The sequence below is a fragment of the Pleuronectes platessa genome, chromosome 5 (genome assembly GCF_947347685.1).
Source record: "Pleuronectes platessa chromosome 5, fPlePla1.1, whole genome shotgun sequence".
Lineage (NCBI taxonomy): Eukaryota > Metazoa > Chordata > Actinopteri > Pleuronectiformes > Pleuronectidae > Pleuronectes > Pleuronectes platessa.
The window spans coordinates 13,396,834-13,416,444 of NC_070630.1; the positions used below are offsets into that span (position 1 = coordinate 13,396,834).

At 40.1% G+C, this 19,611-nt stretch overlaps 2 protein-coding genes and 1 non-coding gene across 3 annotated transcripts in view; 2 read left to right on the forward strand and 1 right to left on the reverse strand.

The window, feature by feature from the left end:
* The window catches only part of elna (elastin a), a 51,893-nt gene extending 42,844 nt beyond the window's left edge, over window positions 1–9,049 (forward strand). The window contains exons 48-57 of the mRNA XM_053422101.1: window positions 384–422; window positions 642–698; window positions 971–1,006; window positions 1,322–1,393; window positions 2,245–2,289; window positions 2,820–2,876; window positions 4,773–4,808; window positions 5,213–5,248; window positions 6,789–6,878; window positions 7,426–9,049. Coding sequence (XP_053278076.1) covers window positions 384–422; window positions 642–698; window positions 971–1,006; window positions 1,322–1,393; window positions 2,245–2,289; window positions 2,820–2,876; window positions 4,773–4,808; window positions 5,213–5,248; window positions 6,789–6,878; window positions 7,426–7,472 — 515 coding nt within the window. The 3' untranslated portion in view covers window positions 7,473–9,049. The remainder of the gene's footprint in view (window positions 1–383; window positions 423–641; window positions 699–970; window positions 1,007–1,321; window positions 1,394–2,244; window positions 2,290–2,819; window positions 2,877–4,772; window positions 4,809–5,212; window positions 5,249–6,788; window positions 6,879–7,425) is intronic.
* A 1,169-nt stretch (window positions 9,050–10,218) lies between these two features.
* Window positions 10,219–10,291, reverse strand: trnav-cac (transfer RNA valine (anticodon CAC)). The gene has a single exon. It is a non-coding gene; the product is annotated as a tRNA-Val (tRNA).
* A 459-nt stretch (window positions 10,292–10,750) lies between these two features.
* The window catches only part of limk1a (LIM domain kinase 1a), a 50,545-nt gene continuing 41,684 nt past the window's right edge, over window positions 10,751–19,611 (forward strand). Inside the window, exons 1-2 of the mRNA XM_053422542.1 lie at window positions 10,751–10,902; window positions 13,971–14,070. Of these exons, the coding sequence (XP_053278517.1) occupies window positions 10,845–10,902; window positions 13,971–14,070 (158 nt within the window). The 5' untranslated portion in view covers window positions 10,751–10,844. The remainder of the gene's footprint in view (window positions 10,903–13,970; window positions 14,071–19,611) is intronic.

Here is a 19,611-nt window from a genome sequence, read left to right on the forward strand (position 1 = left end):
ATCAGGCCTTTGTTTAACCAATTATCCCTTCAATAGACTGAAGAGTCCTCAGTTCTGTGCATCAGTGGGTTTACAGTTTTAGGACATCTCTGCTTCGCTGCACATTTGACTTGTGATGGACATGAGACCAAGTCCAAGACATTTTTATTGCATAAGATAAATCCTGAAAAGAAAAAGTTTTGATGAACACAGGAGCATCAATGGGGTCACACAATCGAGATCAATAACACACACAGTAACCTGTAAATAACTCTTTGAAGTTACTCTAACAATAACCCCTTTGATAAAGAGGATAAAACCAGCATAAACAAATGAATTGTAATGAAGAATCTTCTATTTAATCTGCATTCACACCTTCAGTCTTCTAACACTCTCCTCCTTAGGTGCTGGAGGTGGATATCCCTATGGTGGAACATATGGAGGCAAGTTCCCCATCTTTTATATTTAACATCAATATATATGCATTACATTCCTGTGAGTATTGCTATGATCCTTTATGTGAAGCCTGGTGTGTGTCTGTGTGTGCAGACACATTTCTACTTTAAAACCAACCTCCCATCCAACATTTATCGAGAACGTAATTTCAAACTGATTTTAGGGTTGTTTTTACGTCATACATTGTTGTGTTCAACTTTTTGTAGCTGGCGGAGGAGCCGGAGGCAGAGTTGGAATCCCACTGGCAGCAGGAACTTATCCAGGTGAGACATTTAATTTCATACGTAAAATTACAGCTTTTATGAACCTAAAGAACACAAGAGATACTGTAGGTGTCGGTAAACAAGAAAACATGAAGAATCAAAAGCACAAATAAAATAAAAAAATCCATTTCAAAATGTAACACAACTTTTTCTCTACAATATAATTTTTACATTATTACCACACTTCCAGCAAACCGTCCCAAACACAAACTGTAGTGGTTGAGATAACGTAGCGAACAATAATGCCACTTTTCTCTGTCACCGTGATTCAGGGGGATACAGTCCATATCATCATGGTTATGGACAGGGTATGTATGAAAGGAGAGGAAGCTGACAGCATTAATACAAGAGTTCCCCCCCCCCAACAACAACAAAATCGTTCTGCCCGTTGCTCAGAGTGGCAGTTGGTCAGGAGATGCCATTGCACTGTTTCCTGTGCAGGAAATTGTCCGACGTGCTGATAAGTTTCTGTGTGGGGCGTAGTGTCAGGAATAAGAAGCCAGCCTGAGACTTTGATGCAGGAAATCCACTGGTTTACAATCCTGTACAGTACGGACTAGCTGAAGTTAAAAAGTTTGAGGGTCTCTATCACCTCAACTAACCCAGTGCTGTGTCTCTTGTAGCAGGTGGGTTGACGTATCCCTCAGGAGTTGGACTGGGAGGTGCTGGTGGTGGAGGTAAAGGCCCCAAACCAGGTAATGTAATAGGCCTGTTATAGAGCACATGGAAGCACAGTGTGGACAATATGTTTCATAACAAAACAGAACAACAAGGTATAAAGTTATTTGTATTATTGTAAATAATAATATTATATTATGAATATATATTTTTACTATTTGTATTTATACCCTTGTCATAGACCACAATGCTAATATCAGGAGATGTTATACATAATAAAGAACAACAGGATTGTTTTTACACTGGATCAAAAGTTTGCAGGATGCTATTAAGTCATTGTTTGTACAATTACAGCCAACACTGTCACTGCTGTTTGCCACTGTAGCGAGCTAACTCATTGATTCATAGTGGAAAGTGTTGATTATAGTCGCACCCTAAATTACCTAAAATTAATTTAGGGAAGAAATTATAATTATTTCATTTAGTGAGATTGTTAACCATATAAATATTACTCATGAGGAAAATGATTTTTGTTATTGAGTTAATTCTAAGAAAGGCAGTATAAAATCTGCCACAGTAGTAATGACACCAGAATGTCATAAAATCCAGCTCCAGTAAAATGTCATTGATCTCTGAAGTGTTACTGCACCGACCGGAGTTTGTAAATGGAGCAAACAGCAAGACAACATTTCCCAGTGGAGACTGATAACTGTTAGTGAGTTTGTGTACATCATCAAAGTGTAACTGTGTAAAGATAACACAAACCCCCTGAGAATCCTGCAATGAAATAACACAACTCTGCCAGACTGTGACTTCAGCTGCGCCTCTAGCTACATGCCACTTTTTGAAAAACATAATTCAAGTTTACTACACATTACAGGAATAGACACATTCTTATTATTGGTTTATTGTATTTTCTTTTGAACAGGCTATGGGAATCTTGGAGTTGGTGGTGCTGGATATCAGCCACAAGGTGAGTAACACTGCATACTTGTTATACATTTCTAATTCTTCTTGATAGAAGAAATAAACAATATTATGCTAATATAACACACATATCACTTCTGCCACTGGGCCTGCCTGTGCTCCTCCTTTTCCTCTGTGCATCAGCGAGGGATGAGTGTAATCACAGGGCAGCAGCCACATGTCTCAGTCCCACAGATACTGTACCAGCTCGTCATATAAACTCACGGCCCTAATCCACCTCCCATTGGCCACAGACATCCGTCTGTGTGAAATGCTGCTGCAGATGGTTTTATCATTTTCATTTACCCTCACAGTTTTTCCATCAGAAACTGTGATGATAAAAATTGGGTCAAAGGGATAAAGGCTCTGTATTTACGATAATGTATCACATCAAATCACCAGGATATTTATTCACAGTGCAGATACAGGACTTGATTAGACCTGATGAGGTTTACCGCAACTGGAATTATTATTCTTAATATGGACATTTTTCTGTTAGTAGGTTTACTGAGTCTATTCTGTTTTTCATTTTTACAGGAGTGGCTCCTGTAGCTCCGGGTTATGGAGGTGGTTACCCACAGCAGAACTACCAAGGTACGACAACTAATGCTTCCCCTGCATGTGTATTTATGCTAATGAAAATTCAGTCAACTGAATTTGATTTATTTGTAGCCCCAATATCACAACCTGTACTACCAACAACACACCCTGTCTGTAGACCCTCAAACCAGTGGAGGAAAAAAGGTAAAAAAAACAAGATGCCTCAGGCAGAGCAACAGATGGATTTTACAGATTAAAGCAACATGGCAGTTTGGACAGAAACAGAAATCTGGTCGACATTTCTCTGCTGATGAGTCATAAACTATGTTTACATGGTAACCAATATTCTGACTACTGACCTTATTCTGAATGAGTCATGATTTTGATTGTGATTCTTACATGAGTTGCTAATAGAATATACTATTCGTATTATTCTTGCTACTGTAGTTTTATGCTGCAAAATGCTTTTAAATCTTCCAATAGGACTCTATAATTCGAATAGGATATAAATTTATCTACGTTATGTGTTGAGGGTCTGAATACTCCACATGTCTTAATTCTATTATAGCTCATTCTGAGTCCGACCTCATTCAGGTTAATCAGAAAATGCTGCTTACATGGAAGTGTCTTATTCAGACTATTGTCTTAAACTGGTTATATCAGAACGTTGTTGTCAATGTAAACATTTCTAGTGTCAGACACATACATTTCTTTTGTATATTTGTTCTGTAGTAAACGGTATTCTGTGTAGTGACCTTAAAGGAGCATAAGCTCTGAAATAAATCAGTGGAAAGGCTCCAACAAATGAGAGCATTTTAGTTGATCATTTACAGGACATTCTTCAGTAGTTTATCCTTATTTTTTCTACTGGATGCCAACCATCAGCCACCAATAAGCTAGCAGATTCGAACTTGCCTCCACCGAATCTTAAGATTTAGATCACAGACGATTCTTTAACTTTTCATCCTTGTTTCTGGATCAGGACGAGGATTAATGTCCAACTGCCAGCGGCCAGGGAACACAGCTGGAGGGAAGAGCGAACAGGCAAACTAACACGTCGCTTCCCCCATTAGGGCTGAGAGCATAAAGAGAGGGAGAGGAGAACAGGAAGTTTCTCCTTACTCAGTTATTTTAATCCTCAGCTATATCCAGTAAAGCATGAGGAACAATTTACTATTCATGAAAAATGTCTTTGTGGTTCAGTAACACCTGAAAGATTCAACGACTCTCACTCTCCTTCCCTTTATACACGACTCTTTCACTTAAACACAGAGCTTCTTCTGCACAGTCTTTTTCTAATCTCCTGCGCATTTATTGGCATTTTTGAAGTTGACTTATGCTGGAAAGATTATAACCACATTCAATCTCAGGTTAAATTTGAAAAGTCCTAAATTTTGTGATGATATGAATACGTTTGATCACAAATTAACACAAAATCCTGAACAAAATACTTAAAAACCAAAGATAATCAAGGGCTTTTCAACTTTAACTCAAAATAATTTTACAACTTGTTTAACATTGGAGGTTTACTTTGAAATGAGGGAATTAATTGTGTTTGAATGACAGTCATCTGTACTTTTCATCGCTCTGCACCTATAGTAGGTACCTACAGAAATGAGTTGGGTTAGTACAGTGATGCAAATGAAAATATTGATGTTTAAATAGATTTTCTACCATTTTCAAAAGAGAAAATGATGCTGTACGTTCTTCTTTTGTCAGAGGTCACTTGATTCAAATTAAATCAAATGTGACAAAAATTGTTGAAATAATGAGACCTCTGTATCAAACACTAGATCTAAGTGCCTCCCATGTGATCTCCTGATAACACCTTAATATTTTCTCCATCAAGACCAAAAGAAACACATCAACCACTGTGTAAGAGTTCATCTCAGCTCAGGTATAATGACTCTAACTCATCTCTCATTTGTCTTTGTCTTGACCGCTGTTTAGGTGGATACGCACCAGCCCAACTGACTCCTCAACAAGGTACCGAACACCCACCTCCTCACATTTCCCCACACATCCACAAAACACCACATTCTTAAGCGATAATAAAGCGCTGCAACATTGAAAACATTCACTGCTCCTCACCTCACTCTGCCTCAGAAATTCTGCTGTTTGGCAGAGGACGGCAACATGTCAGATTATTTTGACGAAGGCTGGAATGTGGATTGGTGAGGTGTGTTGGTTGTCAGTGCAGATGGCGCAGAACAGCCAGGAAGCTGAATGCGTGATAATATGCATTTTCCTTAACATTTGAGATTATTGTTCGCCTGAATTAATTTTCTTCATCATGACCAAAAGAAACACATCAACCACTGTGACAGATTTCAGTTTAGGTGTAATGACTCCAACTCATCTCTCATTTGTCTTTGTCTTGACGGCTCTAGGTGGATACGTACCAGCCCCACTGACTCCTCAACAAGGTACATAACATCCACCTCTTCACATTTCCCCACACACCCTCAAAACACCACGTTCTTAAGCGATAATAAATCGCTGCAGAAATGAAAACACTTACTGCTCCACAGCTCACGCTGCCTCATAAACTCTGCTGTTTGGCAAAGGACAGCAACATGTCAGATTATTTGGACGAAGGCTGGAGTGTGGGTTGGTACGGTGTGTGCTTGTCAGTGCAGATGGCGCAGAACATCCAGGAAGCTGAATGTGTGATAATCTGCATTTTCCTGAACATCTGAGATTATTGCTGGTGGGATTATTTCAAGGAAAGTTTGTCTGGTGTCTCAGAGCTACGTGTACCTGCTTTTTACTCTTATAGTGTCTTAGTTAATGATGGACTCTCATTGTGATGGTAAATGTAAAGAAAGAAGATATAATATTACAAAATCAGGACTCAGTTTAAAGAGGAATGTCATTGTTGCGTAAATTGCCGTACAGTGTTGTGGAGCTGAGCCTTAACACAGTTCAGTCAGCCAATAAAATTCAATTTCTGGTTGGTGACTGTTAAGAAAACTAGGAGCTTGACAATCTAATCATTTTATAATCTCTCAGATTTAGGCCACTTGTGTTTATGCAACTGCGATTAATTTGTCATTCACTCAAATCTGTATCCACTTGAATTTATTGGTTTTCAAATGAGCTTTATTGTGTAAAGTTTTATCCGTCATGACAAACTGTTGTGACTGTTCTTGAGCGCAGGAGGTGAACTGATGTAAATACACTTATCTCCAGCCTTTGACTGTTGATCAGAGAGAGAATCGGTGACTCCTGAGACAAATCATAAAGAAAAAGACACAGAGCTTCCTCCATCATGCAACTTTTTCCCTTTATATCTTGGGAAGTATATGTGGATAAGATAATGTTCTAAATTGAATAATCCATTGGATTGTTGTCGTATAAATCATTAAACTATATTTTAATTAGCCACAGAAAAACATGTACTGATAAAAGTTTATTTAGAAATTTCTGTTATGAAAGGATAAAGCAAACAGAGTGAAAATAGTTTTTTTGATCACATATGAAGATTCGAAATATATGAATTAGAAGCAAAAGCAAATATCCAGAATATAACGTAAAGGTGGATGATCTCTTCTATGTGTCTGATACATCCACACACAAATTTAGGGCAGCATTTTGTTCACCAGTCTTTTTAACATTAATGTGCACATCTGATATTATTTTTATGTCATAATGAATCAACATGCAGATATTCTTATGATAAACACTATTATTTGCTGTGCTAAGTGTATGTTTTGGGATGAAATACAATTAATTCACCATCACAGTGTGTGAGTTGTTCTGAACTCGCTGCCCTCGTCAATAGATCCATCGGTAATTTCATTCACAGCACTTGCACAGTGGTCGGGGAAATCAGTTGTGGTCAACACCACACGAGCTCTGGTCATAAACTTCACTCAGTCATGCAGGAGACGACTCATAAAACATTTAACAACCAAAGAAACCTTTCTGGTTAAAGTAAAAAGCTCATATTATGTTTCTTTGCAGCCAAAGCAGCAAAGTACGGTCCACTGCAGAGATTCTTAGGTGGAGCAGGAGGAGCAGCAGGAGGAGCAGCAGGAGGAGGCGTCTACAGAGGTAGAAGACAGCTTATTTATATTTGTTGTTTTAGGTATAACTGTGCCACAGGCTTAGTGCTAACACACAGTGTCAACTATAAAGTTGGATGACATTACTACCCCCCCCAAAATATAGCAAAATTCTCTTGTTTGCCCCCTGGTGGCTGGCTGCATATTATACCATGTCTACTCCATGTTAGTGAATAGGACATGGGCCAAATTAATAACTCAAAGAACAGGTTGGCAAATGAATTATTCTCAAAGATGTTTTTTGTCATTTTAGATAGTTCCTATGACTGATATATGTTCAAACTAGGTGGTCATGATCCACAGCTGAAACTCACTCACAATTGGTTGAGTGTGTTTTGGCGGGACCTCGATACCACAGCTCCATCTCTCAATCACTACTACACAGACTGTGGCTCCAAATTATGTCTTTGGCTTGCTTTCATTTCTGGATAGTGGGAGGCAGTGGAGACATGTCGTCCCTATTTATTAACAAACTATGGTGTGAACTAGTTTATGCTGAGAAAGACTAAAGCATAAATGTGTTGCTCCTGCTGCAGGTGGAGTCGCAGGATGCCAGGGCAAATACTGCGGGAGGAGGAAGTAGAGGATCTCTTGAGATCCAGTGTGACCTCAAGAAAACTATGGTGCTACTGCATGATTGAGAATGTACATTTTATATACCAACAAACCCCCATTAGACAATGTGTAAAGATGATTGTTGCATTGACCTGACGTCAGTGTCTGTTTTTATACAAACCCACCGACCCACAGTCTCGTACACGTTCTAATGTGACGTATTGATAGTCATTGTTCGTGCCTTTAATCATGAATGTGGTCACGTTATTCAGCTTTAACTTCCTGTACTCCACCAAGCTACGTAGAATACAACGTTTTTTGTGTCACCTTGTGTTGTAATGTCTGCGTGTGTGTGTGTGTGTGTTTGTGTGTGTGTGTGTGTGTGTGTGTGTGTGTGTGTGTGTGTCTGTTCAGTGTTGTTTTGGCATATGGTTGTACTGTTGTGCTAAAGACTGTCTGAACCATCGTCTGTTGTTGTGACCTACCAACGATTTCCCTCTCGGGTTTTTAATCCTAAAGCAAGGTGATCTGTCCTCAGTGTGGCACAGATCTTCTCTCTGACATATCACAGGGGCTGGGTTGGTCTGGGGCTCGTCCAAAAAAACTGAAATCTGGCCAATCCCAGCGTCGTCTCTGGCTCCCCGTCTTTCCTTCGCTGCTATTTTTAGGCCTGCTGGGTAAGAGCTGCGGGAATCGGGGCTCCGGCCAAACCATCTGCTCACAGTAACTTTGCTGAGTCTTGTTGCTATGCAGTTCAGTTTTCTCAGCATTTTTAATGTTGCCAAAACTTGTGATGTATGAAGAGCAGCTGCTGCTCTGAGGAAAAGTGCTGAAGACAATGAAAAATGTTAGTTAATTACAGAATGTTTAAAAAAAAAAAACGAAAGCAAAGTGTTGCCTTTTAGTTCCAAGAAGAATAAAACCATTCAGATGCTACTCTGTCATGTACATTTATGTATGAATGTATGAAAGCTTCAGAAGTAACGTGTCGCTGTCCTAACGTCTGGGACAGAGTCTGCTTCACATGTTTAGTCCCATCGCAGCACTTATCTACATTTACCTAACTTTGTCATTACATGATTACCAAAGATTATTTTGCACCATGTTTTTGACCCATAGCTTTATTGTTATCAGGAATATGTGACCAAGAACAAACCCTTGCTTTTTGCATTTACTGTTAAGAACTGTAAGACTTGGTTTGACAGGAGCGCCCACAGTGTGTCAACGTGAGGCACGAGCACCTGTTGTTCTTCATTTACTTGAGCTGCTTTTAAAAAGGCTTTACTGACCAAAGGTTCATGAGCGCTGTTTGCCAAGTGACCCATCTTTTTTTGTGTGTAACTGTGTACTGTATTTTGTACTAATTTGATGTTAGCTGGCTTCAGCAGCTCTGCTCGGTGCTGTGTGAGAACTGTCTTTGAGCCTCGCAGGGTCAGACCTTGTCTTATGTGCCGTGAGATACTCTTCATCTTTATTTAAAACAGTTTTTTTATGAGGAGGAACAGTATGGTTTTTGCACTTTTTTTTTATATTTCCATGACACACATGTGACTTCCTGGCATTTTATTTGCTTCATTAAACAACAAAATAAAAGGTGTTTAAATATCTTGTGTCTTCCTGAGATTTTTTCTTTTCTCTGTCTCTGTGCATGAGAGAGTTTGGCCTGAGACTTGATCAAAACCACCTGGCCTGTAGCTTCCTGGTGGATCTGTGACCTGTGAGCTACACACCACACACTAATAATATCATGGGCTCCATACCTGCCTGCCTGGGTACTTTGAGACACAGCTCGGCCAAATATTTCCTATCTGGCCTGCTGAGCAAAGTGCCCATTTGAATAACCTTGTGTTGAAACCAACCCCAGATTAAGATTAGACTTTTGGCTTCAGTGTGGTGACAATAAACTCTGCTAGTGTTGTGCCAGCTGGAAATAATGAACTCAGGCTGCTGTTCTCTGGAGATCTCCTGGGAGAACCACTGACCTGTGATCCACATCCTGTAAAACGCTGCTCACGCTGTTGTTCCAGCAGTAGAAGCTATAGTCAAGTAATGTCCAACTTCAGAAACACTATGAATCTGCAGGATGATAGAACTAAACTTAAAACCTTTTTTTAGATCTATTAAAGGAACATTAACACTTCTCTCTACGCTTGGTCCCTGTTAAACTTTATATTGATGGTAAAACTCTTAAACCCAGCAATGCCCTTGCAACCAGTTACCTCTCAGATTCACTGACCCAGTACCTGTCCTCTGACTGCTGAGGTCTGGGGATGGAGCCCAGCTGGCTGCTCCCAGGTTTCACCTTGTAACAACATGTGACTGAGCTTTATGCTGTCAGAGCCTCCATGGTATGAAACTCACCGCCCATTTGAAATTACACAGACCAGTCGTATGTTTCTCCTAGATCCCTCTTCAAACATTTCTTTACATGTTGTCACCCCTGTCTGTAAGATAAGATAAGATATAAGAGAATCCTTTACTAGTGTTACTGCGGGGGAAATTGCCATGTTACTGAAACAGTCAAAATATATGAATAAAGTAATAAGTAAACATGTGATTCTTAAAAATATAAGGAACTATAAAAAATATATTTGGAATAAAACAAATATGTACAGTGTAGACAGAATATATACAATGAACTAGATATCACAGAAATCATGAAATTCCAGAGACCACTACTGCTGCAGAGTCGAGTTAAAAGTAAAGCTTGTGTTCAAGGGTTGATGCAACATGTTACCTCTTGTGAAAATGTCAATGCTGACGGGTTCATAAAGTGTTTCCGCCCGGTCTCGAACCGGGGACCTTTCGCGTGTGAGGCGAACGTGATAACCACTACACTACGGAAACTGTACGAGTAGGCGGGACTAACCAATCTTAACCACACAATCTAATAAGTTTCTATGTAACTTTGAGAATGAGGCATCTTTCAAGAAGCCTCATTCCAGTTGGACTGTGGTGGATGTCTTCTCTCTGCTCATGTCACATCGTGCTATTCTCATTGGTTACTCCATGCAAAGCAAAGATCATTGGTGAGAAAAGTGTATAAATAAATAATAACAATAATAATTATTTTCCTCTATATGTCCCGTTCTGCATAGTGCAACACTATCAGAGTTATTTACTGCACTGCACTATCTTCCTCCTCCTCCTCCTCCTATGCTCCACCCCGCCTCTCCGCATTAATAACCCGGGGATCAACGCTGGTTGGTCGCTGCCTGTCTTCCTCTTGCCGGCTCTGCGTTTCCATTGGTCGTCCTGTCTCTTGAATGAAGCGCTGCAGGAGGCAGCGAGGGAAGGAGGAAGCAAAGCGGGGCCGACACACGGACGCAGCGGCGGTGGAGGAGGTCGGACACCGATAATCTGTGGACCAGAGGCGGCTGGCTCTCTGACCGGAGAGTGAATGAGGTTGATGCTGCTGTGCTGCACGTGGAAGGACGAACGCATGGGAGAGGAGGAAGGTGAGAGGAGAGAAGGAGAGGAGAGAAGGAGAGGCTGCCTGGGTGGTATTGGCGGCCGGATTGAGGTGCAGGGGCACCGGAGCATCCTGTAAACATGCTCCTCAGAGAATGGCTGCAGACCACGCATGCTTTTTACCATCATCTCTCAGTGAAGGTGTGGTTGAATGTGCGTGATGAGCAGATGGAGGATGTGTGTGCGTCTCTGTGTGTGTCTGTGTGTGTCTGTGTGTGTGCAGGGAGCGTCCGGTTCAGATTGTTCTGCAGCTGAAGCCATGTTTCCTCTCTGAGAGGATGCACCATCATGTTAGTGTGTTCACCTCCACACAGGGACACTCCTCATCTCCACTCACATGAACTCTACTGAAGCACATGTTGACAGATTAATAACATACACCGAGACTCTGTGGGTGTGTCATGTAAATATGACATCACCTCATAAATAGATTATATCAATGTAGATAAAGTTAGAGTCTCACTGATGTAATGTTGTTGGGACGTTTTCCTGCTGTGGAGCTGCACATATTGGTTCCAAGATGAAAATACTCACACAGATATTTAATACCCAAAACATATGTTACACAGCTGTAATGAATGAATTATTTAAGGTAACAGAACAAAAAGTTAAATATGTGGGGTCTTTCCAGAATGAAATATTTCCAAATATTTTAGCTAGCTCTGGCTTACACTACTAAAACAGCAGTTGCGTTATACTGCCACTGGTAAATACTTTTACGATTATAAATTGCAGTTTTATGTGGATGTAAACTAATATACTTTGAATACGTGCTATGGGATCAGTAGATTTGCGTAGTCATCTGGAGACATTTCTGATGCTGGTATCAGAACATCTCTAGTCTGGACTCTACATGCATCTATACATTTGAGAGGTTACAATTTTATTTAGAGACGAAAGTAAAAATTTCAAGGATGATTTTTTAAGCTTTCTCTAATCTTACCTCTCAAACTGTGAATAATTAAGTCTTTATTTCTTGTATTTCTTGCTCTAGAAGAGGTTTTGGTCTTATTAGGGCTGAATGATGAGGACCAAGATTAAATGATATAAAATGTTCATATCAGTCAATAGTAAGTATGAGTGTACCTTTGGGTGGAGGTTGTGGTTTTAAACTCTACTTTATGAGCAGAGAATGACACTTAAACAGCAAAACATTTTACAAATCATGTGTAACACCTCCTACCTGTGCTTATACAATGCATATAGCATTTTGTTAATATATATTCGATTTTTGTTATATTTCTGGTGATAAAAGTCATAAAGCGATAATCATCGACATTCTTTTATACTCTCATGAATACTTAGTTTCAGTTCTGATGATATAATGTGACTGTAGCTGCCAGTCAGGTTCACCAAACTCAACAATGGATCTTTTATGTGACGAGTCACATTGCATCACAGTGAGTTCAGCTCATGGGAATGAGGAATGTTTGCTTGAGATAAGGAAAACATATTCCTATGTGTGTGTGTGTGTGTGTGTGTGTGTGCGTGTGTGTGTGTGTGTGTGTGTGTGTGTGTGTGTGTGTGTGTGTGTGTGTGTGTGTGTGTGAACGCAGGTGTGTTTGTTTGACTTTCCTGAGGTATGTGCTGACAGCTGAGGTTAAGTGGACACGGCCGTCAGGGAGATAATGTGAAACCATGAATGGATAAAGAGATGAGGGTGAAAGGAGAGGAAGAGAACAGGCACAGGAACCAACTGCACCTCCCTCAGTATGGATCTGATCAATAAAACAGGAGCGGGGCCGCAGCAGCACTCACTGATCACAGAAATGAGCTGATCGCACAAAACCACTGCCAACGCACGTTTCAGACCTAAACACTGACAATTAGAACCATTGATCGCTGTGTGTTATCGATTGGCTGGCACCAGTATCCAGATGTTTAGATGCCTGAGGTAGAGGTGCTGTTTGAGCTGTTTTTGCGATCCTGCATATTTACAAGTTGTGTGCATGCAACTAAAAGGACCTAATGATGCAGTTTCTCTTGTGTTATGGGGGGTTTCACTCTACAGGGGATAGAGCTCTGTTGAATGCTGTTCTTCATTTTGCTGTCGACGGCAGATTCAGGTTTTCAGACAGTCTCCTAACTTTAATTAACAGCCTCTCACTGTGAAAGTGCAGGAGCTCAGCTATAATAATAGACACGTTTACATGTAGACCAATAAATGAAAATGATAAACCTGAAAAAGGTCAGGAAAAGCAATAATTGAATATAGTTGTATTTCAACCTTAGTTTCTTTCATACGTATTAATGGTATTATAATGTCCTACTGAAGTTTTCACAGCATTTTGTGTCATAAACATAAGACAGTTACCAAGAGGGGAAAATAAGGAGGAAAGAAGCTTTTGCTTTTTGACCATGTAAACGTATTCAACAAGGCTAATGAAGAATTATGCAGGGGAATCATCTAGTCCTCTGTAACAGATTATAGTCTTGCTGATACCAGAAATGTTCTTAGTCAAATAAGCTGAAGCAACATCCACTGTGTGTAATAATGTTTTCTCTGTGCTGCAGCTGCTTCGACACTCACAGTTTTTCTAACTGTTCCAAATTTTTCCCCTGAAACTCTAATCATAATTAACATTTTCCTCATTAGAGGACGGGAGGAGGGATTTGTGGTCGTCTCATTCATGGAATCAGTTGTTATCAGACTGTGCTCAATTCAGAGGAGAAAATGTATCAGTTGAAAAGCTAGATCTATGTTCTAGGATCTTTACCAACAACCCTGGTTTCCTATACTCGTGTGTGTTGTGTTTGTTTGTCAGTAGCGATGAATTGTCGAACACTGTGGTTTTTGTGTTATGTTGATATCTTTTCCTCCTGCAGCTCCAGGCACTCTATGACTCTATGAACCAGCGGTGGTGATTTGCATTGAAGGCGAGATGAGAGCAGAGATAACTCTCACATGCAAACACACATCAGCAATAACTACGTCTCATTATCAGAGCTGCTGTTGATTTAAAGCTCACAGTAACAAGCTATATAACCTGTACAGGAGTCTGTGTGTACATGCAGTGTGATCATGGACTTGTTGTTGTTGTTGTTGTTGTTGCAGCAGGAGGACGTTTGCCCGTCTGTGCGGGATGCAAACAGAGGATCTACGATGAGCAGTTCCTCCGGGCCCTCAACAGTGAATGGCACACTGTCTGCTTCAGGTACCCCCGCCCCCCCCCCCAAACTGTGCTTAGAGCGTATGATAGAAAAAAGCGCTCTGTGAATGTGTGAATGTGAATTGTTCTGTAAAGCACGTTAAGTTGTCAAGGAGACTGGGAAAAATATGATTCTGTCCATTTACCTCCTCCAGCTACTGATGGAAATATCCGTCTCTGTTGCTGCTGAAACTACTGTCACCTTGTGTGTGTGTGTGTGTGTGTGTGTGTGTGTGTGTCTGGTTGTGGTGTAAAGTGGACTTTTAGTGTCTTTCCCCTGAAAACAGCTGATTTAAGAGCAGAAATGTAAATTTACGGAGTAGACGAACGATGAGTAAAATGTCTGTGAAGATGAGAGGAGCTGCAGATTCAGGGGATTGTTCTCTCTTGGTGACTCCTCCTCTGGACATCATCATTTGATTTATTGTTTCAATATCAAATTATTGATCACAGCAGTTGTAAAGAGTAGAGGCGCTGAGTCTCCTGAAGAATGAGGGAGATGATGAATGAATGGATGAGTCTAGAGCTGAAACAATTAGTTGATTGATGATTAGTTTCTCAACAGAAAATAAATTATAGAGGCACTTTGTACCATTATCTGCTTTTTTTATTCCTTCCGTCTTTGGTTTTTGGCTTTTTCAGTCTTTGGTGTCCTCAGATCGGGTGTTGTGTTTCTGTTCTATTCCAGGTGCTTGTTTAGCTCTATTACCTGCAGCCACAGTCATTAACATTTCCGAAGCGCTGTGAGTGTGTATGTGTGTGTGTGTGTGTCTTTGTGTGTGTGTGTTTAGTTTTACTTTTCAGTGGTTTTGTTTGGAGAGAAGAATGAGCAGGTTTGTGTTTCACTCTCAGGAAGGTTTCTCTCTGCATGAGGTGCCCCGTGTGTACGATTGAGATCCAAGCATCACTTTACACTGATATGATTCAAATGTGAACATGGAAAAAATGTCTCAGTCTCCGTCAGATTCTGAAAAATTATCCTGTGGCATGTTGTGTGTGGGCAGTGAGATCACACGTGTCTGTTCGGGAAAGACATTTATTCACATTTCTGAATTTTAACCAGTGAAACAAAAAACCTTCATTTGTAATAATGAGCAGCAGAAAACCCTCTCAAAATAAAGAGCTATATTTTGACCCTGAGAGACAAGAAACCACACCGTTTAGTATATGATTTATTTATTGTTATCCCCACAAAACAACGTAACCAGGCAGAATTATAATCTCCATGTAAGATCTAAAGAACGTTTCTTTCATGTTGTGAGATGATTGTTGGAGTATTTTTTCATTGAAAACATTTTGACTGCCGCACAGAGAGAACACAGGGCAGGTTACAAATCAGATATAAAGATTGGATAAAAAAAAAACTAATTTCTGACCTCTCTGTCCATTCAAATCTGCTGAAACACATAGTAGCTTGTTGTTGTGATTGGTGAAGGCACCAATCACAGTAACTTGGAAATTAAGCACATGTTTCACGCAAAGCAGCAAAACGGACAAATCATAAAATCATTCAATATAAAAACAAATTAATCTAGTGTAGAATGAGAGAAAATCCAGAATTTTTAAAAATAAGTTAAAAAGACTTTGAGCTGAGTCACAAAGAGGAGCAGGATTTACCAGCTGATCCACAGTTTTGAATAACACCCTTTATGCTAAATAGAATAAATGAATCCTGTCACCATTTTATTAGATTGGAATAAAAACACCTTCATAACCTTGTAATATACTTTACTGACTGACTGCACATCCTGCCAAGAAAGAGTGGACTGTAATTTATAGATGCACTCAATAATATTTTATTGGCTCTTTGCAAAAATAGACTTTCAGCAGGGACTCGTAAATGTTGCTGGTCGCTCTCTCTCCTCTAAAACTTGAGGTGCATGATCACTACAAAATCCATCCATCCATCCATCCATCCATCATCTGAACCACTTATCCTTTTGAGGGTCACAGGGGGCTGGAGCCAATCCCATCTGACACTGGCAGAGAGGTCAACCTGAACAGGTTGCCAGTGTCTCACACAGTCAACATATAGAGACAAACAGCCATTCACACTCACATTCACACCTACAGTCAATTTAGAGTCTCCAATTAACCTAAGCTGCATGATTTTGGACTGTGGGAGGAATTAGTCTCCAGAATTGTGTGCAGACACACCAATGTGTGAAAGTCTCACTTCTGTTTCTGTTGATCTGAGTGATCCAGTTTTTTCCTTGTGGGTGCAGAGAAGTGGACAACGGATGAAAATTAGCAATTAAGCTAACTCCGGCATATTTATATTGATGCTCTGGCTGACATATTGATTAATGTGCACTGTCCTAATCAAATAAATAAATAATAATAATAAAAAAAAAAAGTATCTTCAATGTTGGCTGTATGTTAGTATGTTATTGGGAGAGTTGCCTTATTTTCACAGTTAAAGCTGTTTAAAATATTTACTGCAATAAGGAAAGGAAATATGTGAAAACTCCCAGATCTTGGAAAAGCTCGAGCTACTGATCCCAGTACTGATATTCTGTTTAAATCAGAGATAAACACCTTCGATTTCTATTATGTGGATTTGACAGAACTGTCTAAGGAGAATACAAGAATATGTGTTTATATTTAATCTCATATAGTTAATAAAAAAAAATAATGACCCCACAATTTTGAAAGGAATTCGAACTGATTCGAACCCGAGAGAATGCATTTTTTATTCCATACATATCATCAAAAATTGCTGCATACATTACCCACAATTCCAATCTTGCTACATCTCACCTGAGTTACTTTTTATTTCTCAGAATGCATATTTTTTGTTTGTTGTCGGCCATTTTATGTGACTCCTACATGTTCATGAAATGCAGCAGTTAAAAAAACAAGGTGTTCTATTTATTTTATCTTATTTGGCCTCCTGATGAGTTTCTTCTTCTTTGAGGTAATAAAAGTCCTCGTGCCTCCTCCAGTGCAGCTCAACACATTGTCTGTCTCTGTGTGGAAACATCCCCCACGGTGTGTCATTAATGAAGAGTGAATGAGAAATCTGAGGAGGGTATCTGGACACAGGGCTAAAGTAGGCAATGGTATCGGTGTGTGTGTGTGCGTGTGTGTGTGTGCGTGTGCGTGTGGGCATGTGTGCGTGTGTGTACAGAGACATCTGGCTACCTCAGCATGTGAAGTATTTCAGTGGCTCTCGGGGTTGCTTTGGCACAAAGTGCATATATAAGCACCCCCCTGCCCCTCTCTCTAAGTGGGATATCAGTGCAGTTATTGATGAACGATTGGGCCACAGAGCACAGGCCATGGGGGCCCGAGAGGTCAGGGGGGTCCTGGGCCAATATAAAGTTATATATTGACCTCAGTTGAAAGACACAAAGTGACCAAAGAGACACAAAATGATGCACAAGTGATGCAACACCACGACAAAGAGGCAAAAAGGACCAAAAAGAGATAGAAATGATCAGAAAGCGTTTCTCTCATGGAGGCTGTTTAGCTCTCTGAGCCCAGGGGTCTCTTTTGACATAAACCGTCCACATTCACACTTCGTAGAGGTGTCTGATATCCGCCTACAGCTTCGGCTTTACAGCTTCTCCCTGTCCACCATGCAGTCACAACACATCACAGAAGTGTTAAATATACAGCAAAAAAGCCCAGTCAGTTGCTAAGTCTCCAGTTGAGTTAGTTATAGTCTTTAGGAAAGTGCTGATTCTTCTAAGAAATCATTGTGATGTTTCCTCATAGAAAAAACCAGGTCTGGAACATGGGAATGTTGGTCTGACCCAGATCCACATCCTGAGAGGGGACAGCATCGCCACGGAGGAGGAGGAGGATTTAATATGGATTTACCAGTCAGACAAGACTTCTGTGGAACATTTTGCTTGTGGGAGCTTAAATCCGAACAAATAAATGTCAGAGAGGAGGAGGGGAAAAGAGAGGAGAGGAGAGAAGAGGGGAGAGGAGGAATGCCAAATGAAAGTGACAGTGTTATGTAGAGATTGTAGCGAGTCCCTTTTGGTGGGAAAAATACTGCTTGTCAGAAATAACAGTGGTTCACAGGACTGGTGGTTTCATGGGAAATGCAGCCATGTTCTCACTGTGAACTGCTTTAACACTGGATGGGTTCCCAACGCTCAGCTACACAGACTGTGACATCCATTCTGTGCCAAGAATTATGAGTCAACCAGCAATATGATTTTTATTGATCTGAAGAATACATTTATGAGACAATTTTCTTTGTTAGGATATTCATAAACACAAAAAGAAAATCAATATAAACAATGTCTCATGATCAGATAGAAAATAACAACAATATATAAACTACTACTGCTAGTATGTACGTCCCAGGTCTCCTCTGGCTGTGTGCATGTCGAGGTGAGAGCAGCACAAGCAGCTGTTATGCATCATCAGCGTCGAGCATCATGGCAACTGTCAAGAAAAGATACGTTTTCGGGATGCAGGATTGGGTAAAACCAGCTGTGACTAGCATCATCATCTTCATCATCATCATCATCACTACCATCTGACATCAGACCCCATAGAAGCAGCCTCAGCCATCACATCAGAGACTGTATTGTGATATACAGAGGGGTTTAAAAGTAGTTCACTGATTGGCCCTGGAAGGATGTTTTTAAACTTAAACAGTTCCCACTCCTGGTTTATCACATGTCCGACTTTGAGAGATATGTCTCATTAAATCGTGGTTTTCACCTGAGAAACTAAAAGGACCAGGGACAGAGACTATTCCTCGTGGGGGATCTCTGAGTCGGTTTATTTGTCTTCTCCAGGGGGTGGAAGAGATTATGTTAATATCGATCTTGCCATTAAAGAAAAGAGGAAGCCTGCGTAGTATGAAGGTGTAGAATCCTTATTACTGCACTAAAAACCTTGAGTGCCTTTATATAATGAGGAATAAGAGGATTTATGCTTATTAGCTTTCTTTTGGTTTCATGGTTTTTATTTAAAAAAAAATTATATTCATGTTCTGTTATCTCCGGTAATTATGTCGATTTATATTGCATTGTCTTAAACGGCAGCTTACATTTATTCAAAAATAATGCCCTTTCCTGTTATTCTTTTGTTAATAAAAGAGATAAGATGAAATAAGAACGTTGGGGAAATTCCCTTAAAGAGTTAGACAAAAGAGCAAAATAAACATAAAAATGGGCAATAACATTACATACATGATCATATCTTTTCTTAACACAGATTTGGAAATGTACTTGAAACGAGATGAAGTGAATCTTTTCAACGTCTTTATATTTGTACTCAAGCGGTGAACTCCTGCTGCAGTGTCTCTGCAGCACAGTGCAGCTCTGTCCTGTTCTCACTAAATCTATTTCTGCTCCACTGTCACTGCTGAGTCCCAAAGGACAACAGAGACTTATGTCATAGTACATAAACTTCACATCCAGGGTGCGTCACCTGATGTCGTATGTAGTCAAAACAGGGCTCTTTAATCTTTAATCATGTACGGATACAGTTTTCTTACTCTGTCTGCACACGTTTTCATGTGAGAGTGAAATAGTTTAGTCAAATCTGCCTCTGGTTCAGGATGAGCTGATACAAAGT